We start from the raw sequence: 13,644 nt of genomic DNA, 5'->3' as shown, positions 1-13,644 counted from the left end.
TTCCTCTCTAGATATATAAACTAATTATTAAAAAATTTTACAGAGCTGCTTTTTCTGCAGCCAATGTTTCTTAAAACTACATTGCACTGATTTCTCTCTCTCATTCTTAAAATACATATATTTTTAAAGATACATAACAGTGAATAGAGATCCCTTGTAATGATCAAAGAAATTGAATTTGTATCAGATATCAAAGCTTACAAAGAGTAGATTTATTGTTTTTTATAGGCATTAGGTTTATTATTATATCTAAACATCGATGATAGACTGCTGTTCGACGATCGCTGTAGTCTGGGATGGTAGTTTTCTTTTCACTACGTAAATCTTCTTATTGGAGAGACACACGACATAACAATGATCCTTATATTTGATCGATATTTTTTCAAAAGGATCATGCAACGGAAATGCCATAGGATCAACTTTATTCGTCAGTGTTACCAAACTACTGATAATATTTGCCACTCTTTCATCATTTTCTAAATCTCCTCCAGACTGTAACACAAACACAGAAGATTCTACTTGCTGTTGCAACAAAAAAAAGAGCATCATTAGAAACCGCTTCTTACTGTTAATACAGCACCATCCTCAGTTAATACCAAGTATCCAATTTGATCAGGTATACGCTCCAACGCCAGCATTTTCTACAACAAAAAGCTTGTTTTGAGACCTGTTCTTTGTCATTATATCAGAGTGTATTAAAATTTTCTATCTTACTTTTGCCAAATTTCAAATATATTATCTATTCTATTTTAAATACAAGTGTACATGGATTGTGTACCAATTCAGCCACTAAAGAATAGACCTTTAGTAATGACATAAAATTTAGAGAGAAGTAAACAAGAAAATTGATAATGTTAAATAAAAATTATTAAGACATAATTATGTCTCTCTTTCTTTCCATTTCTTTGCTTACTTTGATATATGTATTTTAACTAATTATATCTGTCGAGCTTATCCTAACCTACCCAATAGAACAGACAATGAAAACGAAAGAACTAATCAGCTTACGTGTAATAACAGCGTCAATCATGGGGTGCGTTTCGAGTCATGCATGAAGTGCGTAGCTGCACAGAAAGGCGTTCCGAATTAGCTATTGCGCGCTTCGAAAGCACTTCGAAAGTACTACGAATTCCCCAGATTGTACTAACCGTACGGAATTCTTAAGCCTGATTTATAATGGCCGTAATGCTGGATTTACACTGCATCCAATTTTTGTCGTACGATACGCTCTGCATCCAATCAGAAAACAGGATTCCGATGAATTTTGCTTCGTATTATCGGAATCCTGTTTTCTGATTGGATGCAGAGCGAGAACTATGCAAAGAAAATGACATGTTGAGAACAATTGTTTCCCTTCTTCAAAAAGTATTGCAAAATAGAAAACAATGACAATTGTAATTGTGACATATTTATATTTAAAAACCTCTTATTGTTAAAACCTGTTTCAATTACCTTCATTTTTGTGTAAAGTAAATAATTGAAAAAGTAACTTATGTGTCATTTTCTCAACATGTCATTTTCTCTGCATAGTCCTTCAATGAATTCCTCTCGTTAACAATTGCTAAACAAAAAAATTAAAAAAATTTTTTTTTCACAACATTGAAGTACTCTTGAAACCGTACAACTTTTGCTTAAAAAATTTTTTTCTATCTTTTATACTTCCGACGATATTCGCCTCGAAAGAAAAATACCGTTTTTTTTTTTCAAAGGGGTGTTTCATCAACATCAGTTAGTATAAAAAAATACTTTAATCTTGGAAAAAAAAAGGATTTTCGAATCTGTGAAAGAGAAAAAAGTATTTGTTATACAAAAATTACGATTTAATCGGTAATACAGACGGCTTAAATTTAGGATCCCCTTAATCTTTTTGTTCGCGCTCGCGATGACGGTCGATATCGCGGTTGTAATTAGATACCAGCGTTCGCGGCGCGCGTAACGTATCGTTATGTTTGCTTATCAGAAAAGACTCTTGCGGTCGGCGATTAGGCAGCCGAATATAAAGGAGTGGTGTCTGTCTATTTCCGATGTGATCATATATGGTCACGGGAATCGTTCGGCGCGTGTACGATCTTAATCCGCACGTGCTGTTGAATTTGCAGCTTTGAATTTCCGCGGGCCATTGCCACGCTAAAATACAAAAGTTGCTTCTCGGTAGTAATTTTGCATTTCCGTGAGCTCATTACTATGCCGAAATACAAAACTAAATCGTGATAGCACTTGGGCTACAACAGTATAAATAATTAAAATTGAGGTTTTTTAACACAACATCTTTGCCTACAAAATTTAAATAAAAACGCTGAATATAAAATTTTCTGTTTCTTTATTTAATGAAATTAACACGTATGGTACATAAGCTACTACGACCATTTTTTCATGGCTGTAAGTCTGTTATCACATCCCTGGTGAAAATTTTTCTTGCAATTCTCATAAAATTTTCCAGAATTCCTGTATAATAATTTTATCACAACTCATTGACTTGAGTAAAGTATAACACGATTTTGTCGCTATACGTATCTTAGCGCTGTAACATTATCGTGTCTTCTAATAATCCTTCAGGAAATTTTTTAAAGTTTTTATACGAATTGAAACACTTTTTAGAATGCTGGAAGTTTCTATTTCTTCTAGATTTTATATACATACATACATACATACATACATACATACTATATACATAAATTCTGAAATATATTTTAAGATTTCTCATTCTATATAATTTTCGAAGAAAACTCTAAAATCTGAAGAATTTTAAGATATCTTATACTTTTTTAAAAATATTCTCATAAATTTAAAATATGAAAAATTCTTAAAAATATGAAAAATTATAAAAATCTTTTCACCAAGGATAAGCTCCGTTATTTTTTCGTGTTTTTTTAAGACTTACTTATTTGGGTTCTCCACGATTGGCGAACATATTAAATGGAACTCATAGAAAGTCTTTATCACAAATTAAATAATTACATAATTGCCACGATTGCTACATAATTAATGTTGAAGATATTTTCTTAATATTCTAGTTTTCAGGTTTTCTGGTTTGCCCACAGAATCCGCGTAATTGTTTCTATTGACAAACCAAGATACATATATACGAAGCGTCTCGAAAAAGATAAAACTTCAAATGTCCGCTTCATTCATCAATAGAAGTCTTTCGAGGCACACAGTATATCTATACTACACATTTCGATGTCGTGAACTCTGCGTTTCAATTGCTACACGAATTCTTCATCGGATGTAGGCGGTCTTTTGTGCTGGCTCGGAAATGTATCCTGTAGAACCACTTTCGCCGTTTCCTTTGCCTCCCGCTTAAGCATCGGTAAGATGAAAGTTCTTATCGTCCATAAGGATATAACCATTTGTACCTGTATCTGGCCGGACGTGGATAATACGCGAACGCGTAGACCACTGCAACAAAGAGCACGATTGCATGCAAAAAAATTGACATTTTTTTATTATTAACACGTAACAGATATTAGTTTATCACGAGAATCACGAGAAATATATACTAATTCTTTTCAACTTTCTAAAAACTAATTTATTTTATGAAGATAGAGAAGTTATAGGCCGGTATTCATAGTAGGTTCTTATATTTAAGACCATCGATCTTAAGTACAGCCTTAAGGTATCTTGAATCACAGGGCTGTATTAGCATATTAAGACATTACTTAAGATAGTCTTGAAATAAAAACGGACTATACCATCCAATAATGCCTTTTTGAAACTGTACTTAACAATATGTATATCCATGGCCACTACTTTAGTGGTTGTACTACATTTTGATTGTTTATGGTCTGTCTTTCCACAGGAATTTTTTGAATGTAGCAATTGAATTTTAGAACAATAATTTAGCGTCAAATGTTCATAGAAAATATATACCGAGTAAAAACTTTTCAAGGCCAGATTATTAAAAAAACTTTTTTCTAGATTTTTAACTTAAAGTTTCTAATTTTTTTTTAATAATCTTAATCTCATCTACTCAAGATTTTCTCTACTCAAGAACCTCTCAATTAACATGCTTGAAAAATTAATCGTACAATAAATAAAATATTAACCTAATATGAGTCTCTACAAGTTTTACTCCAAAGCAAAATTGCTAGAAAAGTATATATTTAATTTTAGTACACACATTTGGGATGGAAAGATACGACGTCACAATGCTATATGTCGATTTATGTACTTTCCATTTTACTATTTGAGGGATAGAAATTTCTCTGAAAAATATTTGTCTCACTTTGTCATATTGTTGTAAGAAATTTTTGGAAAAGGATTATTCACATGTTTGCCTACTTGTCGACGTCGTTACTTGGTTCGACTTTACAGCCGATGGAATCTCTGCAACGACGCATAACGCGCAAGTCGTTCGGCGAACGCTCGCCTTTGGACACTCCTTTTATGGAAATTATTCAGCATGTCGAAAGCCGAGGTCGGTACCAACGATCCTTGACTCCGCCAATAGTAAGCTGATGGCATCGGGTTTAAAAGTGGCACCCTCAATGGGCCGCCCAAGCTGCCATGAAGGTGATTCACGAACTGAGGCTGTCCGTGAAAGTCCACGTGCGGCTGCAACTTGGGTAAATCAAGGGAGTCCGAATGGCCCAAGAGAGATATCTTCAAGGGTGCGATTTGCGGTTCGGTGTCTACGGATAGACTCGCGTACACCGACGTATCGCTGTCATCATGTGGCAGTTTGAATGGGTCCAGCAGAGAGCCGTGCGGATTCGGGTATTGAATATGCTGTAACGGTGGATATTTCACGTTCGGCTGGATCGATAGATTTGGATCTAAGCCCAGATTCGGAAAATGATGATGCGACGTGACCTGCGGTAGTTCAGGCAGCTGGTAAACGCCGTCTTGAGCAGCAGGATTATTCTGTTCGTAGTTATGCGTCGGATTGTAGTTCGTGGGATAACGTTCCGGAACACCGTAGGTCGGAACTGGATGCTGAGTGGGAGGATAAGAGTCTACGTTGTTGTTGGTGAGGCTGCCCTGGCCAGCTACGGTTTGATCCTTTGAACCAACGCTACCTTTCGGCACACTGTTCAAGAGATTCTTGATAACGGAGCTCTTAGTCGGGTCCGGATTCTCTAATACCACCACGTGCGTTTGTTGATCGCTGTGCTTGTCCGGGTCAGATTTCGTCGGTGTCACGATCAGCAGGCCGCCCTGGCCGTTGTCTGTGAACGTGACGTCTGTCAGTCTTGTCGACAAATTTATTCGGTGCTTTATAAGAGTGTTAAGTATAAGTTCGTTAGTCAAGTTGGAGCATAAAAGTTGGTACTGTCGAGATTAGTATGTTGCGTTTGTGCCAAGGGTATTACAACGTGTCCGTCGAGCAAGTGCCAAGCGTGAAACAACATGAACAATCCAGTTCTAGATTTGCATATTCAATACACGAATGGTACACTTACGCATATTTGCAGGGACTTATCACAGGATTTGTCACAATACGGTATAGTGCGCTTGTATTACGCTAAATTCTAGTGAATTTTGGACGTGGTACACTAAGAAAAATATTCTAGTTATGCCAACAAGAAATATTAGCAAAACGAATTCTGATTTATATATCAATCAGAATTCTAATTATTGAATGTTTGATTATCTCGACTAGAATACATTTAACTATATAAGTGTCTGATTTGTATCTTTCTGATTAAATTTATCAGAATTTCAATTACGTAACAAGACTCTTTTCTAATACATGTAAAACCATCTATTTACTTTTTGTGTGATTAATTGATTATAAAGTAAAAGTATCCCAAATGTCTGATATAATTACCGTATTACGTATATTGCTTTGTCAAGTAATATACTTTCGCTGATAATTTCGACATATTTATGTTTATATCAGCGTTGTTACGAAAACACAACATATATAATACATACAAAAATTAAGGGGGCATATACACCTAGAGGTGGTGAAAAAATCAATTTCTTTTATATATTTTTAAAGTATAATGTCTTAAAAACGTTTTTGTAGAGTTATAAATCAATCCGGCAAAAAATAGAGGAGTTACACGAAATTATATAGACGAATAGGTTAGTCAACATTCAACGTTCGAGGGCGTTGAAGACGACAGGTAGGCGCGCCTGCGATAGGACGATTCAAGAAGGGTCTTCTTCTATGCACTGTATTTTATCAATAGCAAGCATTTAAAAATAGAAAATCAAAGCTGTATTTAAAAATACGGACGATTAGTTGGGCATAACAGTCTTGTCTGGACGAGCAACTGAAAAGGTTAACTACGAAGAGTATAAACTGAAGAGTAAAACTTTAAACGCGTTTTTCTTAAAACGTAGTTTTCAAAATGCGTGACTACTGTATCTTGAAGACGGTTCGACCAATCGATTTGCACTTTTCTACATACTGAAAACTAGTTCTTGAGGTAGGATTTTTTTTCTACGATGTTTATTTTTTTTGTAGCCAAAAACGAGCAAAATTTCGTTCTATTAACTTTGCTATTTTATTCAAACGCAATATTTTAAAAACGGCTACGTCAAGCACAAGACCTATGTTTCAATTTTATAAAACTTGTGTCATTTTGATTTCAGACGAGTCTTGTGCGAGCAGCAATGATCATTGCAAACCCTGTTTTATAAAACATGATATACAAAAATTTGAATACTCCATTTTATATTATTTTTTAATAAAATTTTAATGGTAAATAGAGAAAAGTATCATCTTTACAATGGAACAAACCCGATTTCTCTATCTTTATCCGTTTTTCCACAAAAAATTCGCAAAATTAGGCCTCGTTTTGATCCCTCTAGATGTATATGCCTCCTTAAAAGAAATTGGAAAAGTATGTCAGGAAACAGGTTTTGCTGTAGCTGCTGCCTCTCGCCAACTTTCGGGGAAAGTGAAAGGTCGCGTGCTGATACATTCATGGGAAAACATTCGTGGATCGTGAAACGAAACGTTCTTCCGGAAGGAGGACATTGACATTTACATCGTTCGGCGATTGTGCGATTGTGCGACGGAAAGGGAAATTCGGGTGCCATCAAGCGAATCATCAATGCGCGGAAAAAAAGATATTGCTAAAGTATCAAAAAATTTAGATAGATATAGGCTCAAAATAATTTTATTAAACTATCAAAATAATTATGTTCGAGCTAATTGCTAGAATATAAAAATATTTTTGCTGCATTGTTCATCATGCTTGAATTTCCTATACATATTATATAATTATTTTAATGGTCCAAAAAAATTATTTTCAGATCTGTGTACCTAGTTAAATTTTTAGATATTTAAACAAACTAGTTCCTTCCGTGCATATTCCACAAGAAAGTGTCGAAATTCGATAAAAGGTCGAAGATATTATAATTATCATATTATAGCAACATTCGGCAGCAGAATTTATTCGCGTAAACGATATTCGATCCATTACTTCTTGAATAAATTAAGGAATATATCTTTTGCAATTTAATTGTTTCGAAATTCAAGAGAAACTAAAGGTTTGAAAAAATAATTTTCTTCTTGCTCCATATCGAAGCTCTTCTCTTTTCTCGAATAATATTACTTATCGCAATGTCAAAAATATTAGATGGAAGATATACTCATCAAGACTTAATCAACACGTAATTATTAATATTTTAAGTTAATTGTCGGTACCTCAGAAAGATGCGAAAAACGAAATATGACCCAAGGGATTTTGCAATGTTACAATTACATGTAGGAATGTGAAACCTACTGTTTGATGGCACGCCGTAAGTCTCGTGTGCTGAGAAGTCATTAGGCACTTCGGAAAAATCATCGGAGTTTGGCAGTGGTCCTGGGTAGCTGGGATTGTGTTCTGTAATTTCAAAAGTAAAATACTATCATATATGAGAAGAAATACTGATCTTTCTTTTAATGAGATTAATTCAATAATTAAATAAATCACGATATAATTATAAACATACGCTCAACAGTATTAATAATATAATGTATGTATATACTCTGTAAAACACTTCATCATACACTTCTATCTGTTTTAAGGCTTTTTTATTGATTATAACGTTCGATTGTTACAGCTTTCTGAACGGATTCGAGAAAAGCGAATAATATCTATTCAGTTAGGTCTCGAACGCGTGACTGTCGTGAATATCCGGCTTCACGGATAATCAGTCGGCTTGTAAATACTAAAATGACTTTCTATGGGCTGCTATTTCTCGATATAAAATTATATCTTTACTAAATTTCCACGTCTAATCGGTTGAATATGGCGTAGACAAGTGAGCGTACAATAGAAAGTAAGCAAATGCATCAAGATTTTAGTACTTTATTTGCGACGTTTATAATTTACGTATATATGTGCATGCAAGTGCTTAATTTTGTAATAGATTTCTAGTTGATTCTTTATTATCGTAATAATGACAAAAAACTCGACAAATTCTGCTTGGCAAAGATTGCATTTTATCTAGAAATAAATGAAAAACAGTCTTTTTTATTTAGGATTAAAAAACCAATTTAAAGAATTACAGTTTTTTAACGTAAAAAACTTTTAACTTTTTCTATCGAAATTATGAAAAAAGATATAGAATTCATTTTTTACATGCATCATTAAAACATTTAAATCTACATTATTTCGATATTAACATCTTTCGTCTTTATAATTTTAAAAATCAAAGAAACATTTTTGCGGAAATATTTTTGCGTTATTGTTCATCATGTGTATCCAGGATTTTCGAGGGGAAGCAAGAGGAAATTTTATCAATTCTGTTATCATATAAACAATAATTTTTTGCGTTAATAAGTGGCTTTTTTCGATATTCTACAATGTCTCCTTCTCATTTATGATTTTGGATGGGAAAAATATTTAAGATTTTGTAAAGCATAACCTTTTGGGCATTCTCCCTCCCCCCCCTCTCTCTCTCTCTCTCTCTCTCTCGTGGAAAACAGGCATTCAGTAATTAAGGGGGACATCAAGGAATACTCCTATTAAGCGGCACGACGTAACAGCTGTTAGTCGGCAACGGTATACGCAGTTGTGTGAGCGTCGAAAATAGTTGAAATTGTTAAAAACTCCTAGCATCTCGCATTTCACTATGACCGAGCAAGTCCAGCAGAGAACTTGCATTAAATTTTGTCAAAAATTTAGCCACATATATATAAAAAGTTTTTTTTAAAAAACTTTTAAAATCAAATTTTTATTGAGTTTTTTTAAAAAAAACTTTTTATTGTGTGTGTGTGTGTGTGTGTGTGTGTGTGTGTGTGTGTGTGTGTGTGAATTTTTATTGAGAGTTTCTATTTTTTTCGGTGATTTTTATCTTTAATTTACCAATATGTTGAACCGGTGGATGATCGTAGTAAGTCTCTGGCGGATAAGGTTTCGATTGCGCGTTGGCGGCCAAGTGTTTACCGAAAGACGTAATAGCATCTCCTGCTTTACTGACAACTTTGCCTTTACCCGCTAACAGGTAGCCACCTCCTTTAACTAGTTGACCTTTGAGGGCCAATACGCCGCCACCTATTGCCTTGAGAGCTTGAAACAGTGTACTAAAAATCACCTTCTTGAAGTCCCATGGACCGAATGGCTTTTCTTCGTACTGAAAAAAATAATGAGATCGAAGTAAAATTATATTATATATAACATTAGGTTGTAATTTATTGCGTAAGAAAATAAACGTAAATGTTGAAATAGCGGAAATGATATATCTTTTCCATCTCTGTCCATCAACATCCTTTCTCATTTAGTTTCTAATTGATGTATTAAATTACTCGTTGGGCAACATAATAGCTTGACGTGCACCGCGATTTTCACTTCGCTGTATCATTTACTTTAATTGCTATGCGGAATATGTCGCGATATCTAAAAAGAAAAATCTTGACGATGATCACGAAGCAATTAGAAGCGTGGATAATGGAAAAGGCGAACAGTCGAGGAAGAACCAATTGAAATTTCGCTCCTTTGCGGCAATGTGGATGACCTACACGTTTTTAACATAAACAACAACTTTTCTCTTTGTAATTATAAAGTATATTAATTAATTAGTTTTTCTCTCTTTTTTAAATCTTTGTATAAAAATCTAATTTTCTCTATACTGCTATTTTATTTTTTAACGTTTCTATTATTACTTGTAATAAAATTTACTCCATTTAAATAAATATGAGTGCACGACATTAAAGTCCATCGCTTACTGAAAGATAAGTATTCTGATTTGTAACTATAATTATATAATAAAATAATTATGTAAATTGTTAAATAAATTGTATTTTAAGACCGGAAAAGATTTCGGCGTGCAGTTTGCAGAATTAGATATGTATATAAATTTAAACAGAAACATTTAAGGACTAACAATAAGATCCGCTTTGACTGAATATAGGAATCCTCTCATTTAATTAAAAATAATTATATGATTAGGGTTATCCATTTTTTCATAGTTTATGTTACTTTATAATGTTAATAATAATAATAATTATATTTATTTTATATCATTATATTTACTGCAGTTATTTTCTATGTTTTATACAAAAGCATTTATATTCTACATTCTATATTGAAAAAAAGTTGGTACCGAAAACCATTATGAATTATACAATATTTTTTGGTATATAAAACTATAATTACTATAAATATAACTATTATTACTAATATTATAACAGTATATGTATAGTAACTATAAAAATGGAATTCCTAATCATAATTATTGTATTATACAATTATAATTATTGTATCTTACACAATTACAAATAAGTATCAAATACTTTTCTCTCAGTTAATGCTTGAATAAAAGTATCAATTACCGAATAAGCATGTTCTACTGTAGGTGCACCATATACTGGTTTGTACGCTGCTTCGCTGCTGCCCGCTGATGCTTTTGCTGCAGAGCCGCTTGATGCACTTGCGATTCCAGTTAACAGTCCGCCTGCTATGCTGGTTAGAAGACTGGTGGATCCAACATCATAACCTCTTTTTATCCTATCTTGTATCAACTCGGAATATTTCGGATCGGTAATAACGCTGATAGTTATTAGCTTTTTGTCGTCGATCCGTTTCAATGGATCTGGTTCCGTTTGTTCGGGTAGAATCTCGGACATCTCCCAAGACACATTCTGATCTACATCGCCCTGTATCCCATCTAATTGATTTTGATCCACCGAAGGTTTCCATGTTTCTGGCAAATTTGAGAGATCGAATTCATCGCGATTATCCGTGGCTCTTCGATACGGTTCTAATCGCTCCAGCTGTTCCGCAGCCTTCTTCAGCAACATCTCCTGATTCCTCTCTACAGTTTTTGATCGAGCCATGGTTACTGAGCACCACGTTACTATCAAGAATTCTGTCAGCTGCAACGCATGACGAAACGCGAGGAATTACAACTGATCCGTAAATTAATATAAAACAAAATTATAAATTATAAAATATAATTTCACTAGTATATAAAAGAAATTTTTTTTGTATTATTATTAATTCGGGAATATAGTTGCCTAGTCCTTTATTGTATAAACGATCACCCGCATTATTAAATTAGTAATATACTCATTTATTATCAAATTATACTCAAGTAACTTTGTTATTTTTAATCATTCATATAGATCCTTTATTACTCCAATTCAATATGTTTTTACAATAATTTACAATAATTTTTACCTTTTGGTTTTTTTAACAAACGATTTTAACAGTTGTAAATAATTTCTGCGATCAAAACTGTGAGAAAACATCGGCTACATGACATATGTTATACATAACGTTGACGCGACGAATTAAAAGTGGTGATGCTCGCGCTGACACGTCGTCTGCTATCCTAGGGTGCCTTCCAACAAGAGACGGTGTAATGACACGGTGTAACACAGTGTATCATTACATTCTTGTTGTTCGCCGATATTAAACAAGGATGAGATGATTATTGTGTTGTACTGATTGTGAGTCTCTTGTTGAGGCGTGTTTTGATTTCCATTAGAGTGCTCCTCGGATGTCATTTCATCCTTGTTTAACGTTTGTTAAACAACAAGGATGACATGACACCCGGAGAGCACCCAGGTGGGAATTCGAACATGTCCCTGGAAGGAACTCTTAGTGTACCTGCACATACACATACCAGAAAGAAATCTGAGAGAGGACATGAGTGCCTTTTTCCTAACCGCAAAATATCTTGTGCACTACAGTCTTCTGAAGAAGTGGGTATCAATTACACAACATTATCCATTTTTTTGTTCTTGATGGAAATAAATCGTTAAAATCGTTAAAATTTTCACTAATTTAATAGATTTTAATTATTTTAACGATTTATTTCTATCAGTAGCACCGCAAAAGATGGATATTGTTGTGTTCCCCCCTAATATTTCTCGGTGCTCCCCCTCCCCAATATTTTTTGCAAATCGGCACCTATGCATGAAAGGTCAGATAACTCTAGGCAGAGAGAGAAGTACGAAGTGGACCGATTAAGAAAATACGACTCTCCACGCGAAGCGAGTTCCACAACACCTCCCCTCCTGCCAAGAGATGTTCAATTTTCTACGCGAAGCGAGTTCCACCCCACCTCCCCCTCTGCCAAGGGGGGCGTTCGACTTTCCAACCGAAGCAAGATTTACCTGAATGAAAATGTTCCACCTTTTGGTAAACTTTACCTATTAGGTAAATCTGGCAATCCGTGCATGTGATTGGGTAATCTTGCTACTTACTCAACAAAATTTACCAAAAGGTGGAACAACCGGCCCTTTGCGGGGAAAGTCGGACACCCCTTGGTAGGAGAGAATGCCAAAACTTTTATATTTTCATACTTTTTGACTGACAAGGATTCAGATGCAGCGCATTATTAATGGACCATTCGGCAATCAATTTTAGATCTTTATTTAAAGCAGAACGTGCTGCTGAAGCATTGAGCGGGTGAAAGGATTTGAGTAGAATTACGTCTGCATACATAGAGCTTGGAGGACAAAGGAACAACAGACGAATTAGAGGCAAAAATACTAAAAAGTAAAGGACTATATACAGCCCGTCACAGAAAGGTTTCAGAATGCAGCTTGCTCACCGCGAGTGGTTCTTACTTGAATGGATTTAACTATTTACTTTCAACCGCTCTAAGAGCAAGGCTAAGTTCCGAAATTCAATGAATAAAAGTGTTGCAGCCTTTCCGTGACCGTCTGTACATAGATATATTTAATTATTTTCTAAAAAGAAGTAAGAAAACAAAAATATAAGTATATAATGAATTTTTAAGTAAAGAAAACTGAGTTTTATTCTCTTGCTGCTGGAGTGCAAAAATTATCCCAGGTGACTATTCTCGGGTTAATTGTAATAGTGTATATGACGACATCAGATTAATAATGAATGTTCGCAGAGCTCACAAACCACATTGTCATTATTTAAGGAAGTCATTCTGATTCGTTAAGCGTCGTTAACTTTTTACTACAGTGCATTTTGAGGGTCAAGTGTTGATTTCCGAATTGTTCGAGCGTGGAGCATTAACTTGAACGTAGTAAGTAGAGCGATGCCAGGAGAAAGTTATGTGACTACCGGCAATTCAAAGTGCGCTCACCACGGGGATCGCCATACATGACTTGAGGCAAAAACGGCAATCTCTTGAATACCGATGATTTCACACTGATACCGCGACAGAACTGAAACTAAGCTGTTGTTAATTAGCGATAAAATTGAAGTTACGCAATTTACTATTATCTGCAGAACAATCTTGTTTCTTTCGAATTTTAACTCTCTCTCTCTCTCTCTC

General features: G+C 34.5%; 2 protein-coding genes across 6 annotated transcripts in view; both read right to left on the bottom strand.

Annotated features, from left to right (window-relative positions):
• Positions 1–230: 230 nt before the first annotated feature.
• On the bottom strand, positions 231–1,086 carry Lamtor4 (Late endosomal/lysosomal adaptor, MAPK and MTOR activator 4). 5 transcript variants are annotated; one of them, XM_018458018.1, is made up of 3 exons: positions 1,009–1,086; positions 567–641; positions 231–492 (listed from the first exon to the last, which is right to left on the bottom strand). In XM_018458018.1, exons 2-3 carry the CDS (start codon positions 636–638, stop codon positions 250–252), a joined length of 315 nt encoding a protein of 104 aa, XP_018313520.1. In that variant the 5' UTR covers positions 639–641; positions 1,009–1,086; the 3' UTR covers positions 231–249. The 5 variants fall into 5 exon arrangements, with proteins under 5 accessions (XP_018313520.1, XP_018313512.1, XP_018313538.1 ...); XM_018458010.1 differs by having other exon boundaries at positions 966–1,029; XM_018458036.1 differs by lacking the exon at positions 1,009–1,086 and adding an exon at positions 962–986.
• A 2,249-nt stretch (positions 1,087–3,335) lies between these two features.
• The window catches only part of LOC108728506 (uncharacterized), a 12,298-nt gene continuing 1,989 nt past the window's right edge, over positions 3,336–13,644 (bottom strand). The window contains exons 2-6 of the mRNA XM_018457076.1: positions 10,718–11,260; positions 9,252–9,519; positions 7,683–7,784; positions 4,282–5,168; positions 3,336–3,399 (exon numbers count right to left, since the gene is read on the bottom strand). Of these exons, the coding sequence (XP_018312578.1) occupies positions 4,309–5,168; positions 7,683–7,784; positions 9,252–9,519; positions 10,718–11,260 (1,773 nt within the window). The 3' untranslated portion in view covers positions 3,336–3,399; positions 4,282–4,308. The remainder of the gene's footprint in view (positions 3,400–4,281; positions 5,169–7,682; positions 7,785–9,251; positions 9,520–10,717; positions 11,261–13,644) is intronic.

Source organism: Mycetomoellerius zeteki, unplaced genomic scaffold (genome assembly GCF_001594055.1).
Source record: "Mycetomoellerius zeteki isolate Tzet28-1 unplaced genomic scaffold, Tzet1.0 scaffold114, whole genome shotgun sequence".
Classification (NCBI taxonomy): Eukaryota; Metazoa; Arthropoda; class Insecta; order Hymenoptera; family Formicidae; genus Mycetomoellerius; species Mycetomoellerius zeteki.
Note: the sequence above shows the minus strand (reverse complement) of the source record. Positions and strands in the feature narration are given on the sequence as shown.